Source organism: Vipera berus, assembly GCF_964194415.1.
Source record: "Vipera berus genome assembly, chromosome: 8".
Lineage (NCBI taxonomy): Eukaryota > Metazoa > Chordata > Lepidosauria > Squamata > Viperidae > Vipera > Vipera berus.
In genome coordinates, this window is record NC_138211.1 from 2,624,895 (window position 1) to 2,628,446 (window position 3,552).

General features: G+C 53.0%; 1 protein-coding gene across 1 annotated transcript; it reads right to left on the reverse strand.

Annotated features, from left to right (window-relative positions):
• Nucleotides 1-242: 242 nt before the first annotated feature.
• On the reverse strand, nt 243-2,173 carry THY1 (Thy-1 cell surface antigen; the record flags this gene model as incomplete). Its single annotated transcript, XM_081334196.1, has 3 exons — nt 243-355; nt 1,188-1,526; nt 2,134-2,173. The coding sequence occupies 3 exons, from the start codon at nt 2,171-2,173 to the stop codon at nt 243-245; spliced, it is 492 nt and encodes a 163-aa protein (XP_081190322.1).
• Nucleotides 2,174-3,552: the final 1,379 nt, after the last annotated feature.

Genomic DNA, 3,552 nt, shown 5'->3' on the forward strand with positions numbered 1-3,552 from the left:
CTTTTTGCCTTTCAGCTCAAATCCACGGTCCACACCGGCCTCCTCAAGGAAGAGGCCCATGATCCCAGAATGGGTTTAGACTTGTGTGACAGGCTGTTCTTCCTTCCTTCCTTCCTTCCTTCCTTCCTTCCTTCCTTCCTTCCTTCCTTCCTTCCTTCCTTCCTTCCTTCCTTCCTTCCTTCCTTCCTTCCCCCCCCAACCTCCCGGTGCCCCTCTCCCCCTTCGCTGGTTTTCTTCTCCCTTCAAAGCGACACAAAATCCACAGCTTGCAGCAACGGGAGCGACAGGAGGAGCAGGAGGAGCCAGGAGGTGTTCTGGATGAAGACGCTGATCCCGGCACATCGCGCCAGCTGGGCTGTAAGAGGAAAGAACAGAACAGAGTCACAGAGTTGGAAGGGACCTTGGAGGTCTTCTAGTCCAACCCCCTGCTCAAGCAGGAGACCCCACACCATTCCAGACAGATGGCTGTCCACTCTCTTCTTGAAAACCTTGTGATGGAGCACCCACAACGTTTGAGGAAAGCTGTTCCACTAAGTGGTTTAGGATGGCTGCAAAAAATGTCAAAAAAGTCAGTCCAGGCACGTGAAGATCTTCTTAATGACCGGCAGGACTTAATTCTTGGCTTAATTACGATAGTAAAATGAGGACTACCTACAGGTAACATTATTAGCGCAACGAGTGTGGGGTTTGCTCCCTGTTTATACACAGTAGCTTGCCCCGCCCATATTGGTGGGATTGTGGTTTTATCCTTGGCAATTGCCTGGTCTTTCTAAGATTGCCCAACCAAGAAGTAACTTTTCCTCCTGGGTCACCTATTCCAGTGTCCACTCTTTCTGCCAGATGTTTCTCCTACTATCCGACTCAACCTTCCTGTAACTTCCACCCACCTTCTGCCCTCTAGAAGGATAGAGCCTAACCTGGCCCTCCATGCTTGGGGTTCTCTTCCCTCATCTCTAAGAGAAGCAGTGGCAGAACCTGAGGGTGGAGTCAAAAGAGGGATCAGCCTAGAATCTCGACGTAGTCACAAAGGAACAAAGTCCAAACTCCCTCAGTTCAGCCTTATTGAACTCCAAGCATGTGCTTCCCCTTAGTTGAGGAGATTCCTCTGCACAGGCTGTTTAGCAATAAGCCAGTTTCATTGGACCTTCAGCTGTGGACCTGGTTTTTCACTCCCGACATCTGCTCACCTTTGACCACAGAGATGTTCTTGGACTGCATGTTTTCATAATCGTTGGTGAACTTCAAATTGCAGATGTAGACTCCCTCATCGTTGGTTGTGAAGCCAGTGAGGTACAGGCACACAAGGTTGTTGCTGACATCGATGTTGGTCCGAAGCTTGTAGGGACCGCTGGCTACACTGAAGTTGCTGGCCACCACTGTTCCATCGCCTGCACCCTTGGACAGGCGGAATTCATAGGATAGAGGATGGTTAGTTTTCCGTTCGTAGGAACAGTCTATCCGCAGGGTTTGATTACTCAAACAAGCCGTTAGTCTTTTGATCCGTTGGCCATGGCTGACTTGGAGCACTAAGGAAGGGAATAACAGAATAACAGAGTTGGAGGGGACCTCAGAGGCCTTCTAGTCCAACCCCCTACTCAGGCAAGAAACCCTATGGTTGTCCAATCTCTTCTTCAAAACTTCCAGTGTTGGAGCATCCAAAACTTCTGGAGGCAAGTTGTTCCACTGACCAATACGGTAGTTCTAACTGTCAGGAAATTTATCCTTAGTTCTAAGCTGGTTCTCGACTTGATTAGTTTCCCTCCATTGCTTCTTGTCCTGCCCTCAGGTGCTTTGGAGAAGAGGTTTTTGCTTTGTGGCAGCCCCTTAGATATTAGAACACTTGCTATCATGTTATCCCTATCATGCTAACTTTAACAGCTGCAGCGATTCACTTAGCAGCTGGGGCAAGAAAGCTGGTCAAATGAGGGCAAAACTCACTTCAAAGCTATCTGGCTTAACAACAGAAATTTCTGGCTCAACTGCAGTCGTAAGTCGAGGACCAGGTTCTCAAAACAGAGAGGGAAGTGAGTGACCGTAGCTAGAAAGGTCATTTTCGGGAAATGGATGCGCTTAGTCCAGACAGTTGCTTCCTGGGGCCACCAGGTGGCAGCACCTGGCCGTGTCTCCTTTTACCTGCCAAAAGCAGAGCGAGGCTGATGGTTGATCTCAGCATCTTCCTGGGTGGGTGAGTTGTGTGGTGGGGGTGGGGAGCCTGGCACACGGCAGCGTCTGTGGAGCGAAATCTAGGAACAGAAGCAGCATAGAGTTAGGGAGGCAGAGGTGCCAAGGGACTAGCAAAGCTGGCAATGCCACCTTGCCAAAAGCAGATTTTTTAAAAAATAAATAAATGGTCCAAGCATGACCGTGATTGGATGGCATCACCCACCGGCAGAGGCTTTTTGCTAGCAAAGGATTCCTGTCCTCTTATCTCAGGCTTCTAAAATTCTCCTTTCTGCAGTTTTTTGTCAGCGCCGGGCATCGTGCCAGCCAGCCACCCACCCGTGGGAGAGAAAAGAAAGATGACTCACAAGCCAGACTCTGAAGTCGCAGAAGAATTTTATGATCTCCTGCAGTTTAAAAAAAACAACAGATTAGCCCCAGCAACGAATTCTAGGAATTGGGGAGCTGGGAGAGGATGCCCGTCGGCTCCTTTGCCAGTCTGCATTGGCAACTGCCTGGGCAGGGAGAAAAAGGGAGGCAAAAGGGAGGCTGCAGAGAAGGAGAAGGCTGCAGATCTTAGTAAATTTAGCTATCTGGGAAAGACTAAGGGCGGAACCATTATCCTGGCAAGGGGAGAGTGGGGAGTAAGAGGAAGGGAGGGGGAGATACAGTGGAAACCTGGCGAAAGAGAATCAGGGCTCGTCTAGAAATTCTTTCCAGAGGAAAACTCCTTAAATTCTCCTGTAATTTGTGGTTAAGGGGCAGTGAAAAAGCCGAAGGTTTGATACGGTGCAGCCGGCTCCCAATTCCGGGGCTGGTCTTTCACAGGAGCAGCAGAGGCTGCGATCCAGGGGTCTGGCAAGGGTGGAGAAGGGGGCACAGGGTGCGCCCCTCCCACGCACGCCCGCCCGCCCTATGCACGGCCTTGGGCGAGAGAGCTTGTCCTGCGGATCCAAGGTCGCCCTTCTCCTCCTCGTCTCCCACAGAGGTGGATCGGAGGGTCCCCTATGGGGAGTTGCTCCTTCCCCACCCGCCACCCCCGCCTCGCGCCCATCTAGGCCGGCCTTAAAGGGGGGACTGCAGCCTGCCTGCTCCCTCGCTCAAAGAAGCCCCGTCGGCGCAGCGCAGAGCGGCGGGTCCTGCGGCACTCCCGGGCCGAGCAAGGACGCTTTTGGCACAGTCCGGGCCCGCCAAGGCCAGCAGGAGACGGGCAGCCCTGCGCGCTGGCGCTGCGGCAATTGTCTGCTTTGCCAAAAGCCGCCTCTACGGGCGGGTCCGCCCTGCAGCCCCTCGCCCCAAATGGCCCCGCCGCTTTCCTCGCCCCCCCTCCTTCCAGGGGCTCTGGAAGGCCCCCTTCCCCGCCTGAGCGCCCGCCGTCTGCAGCTCCATCAC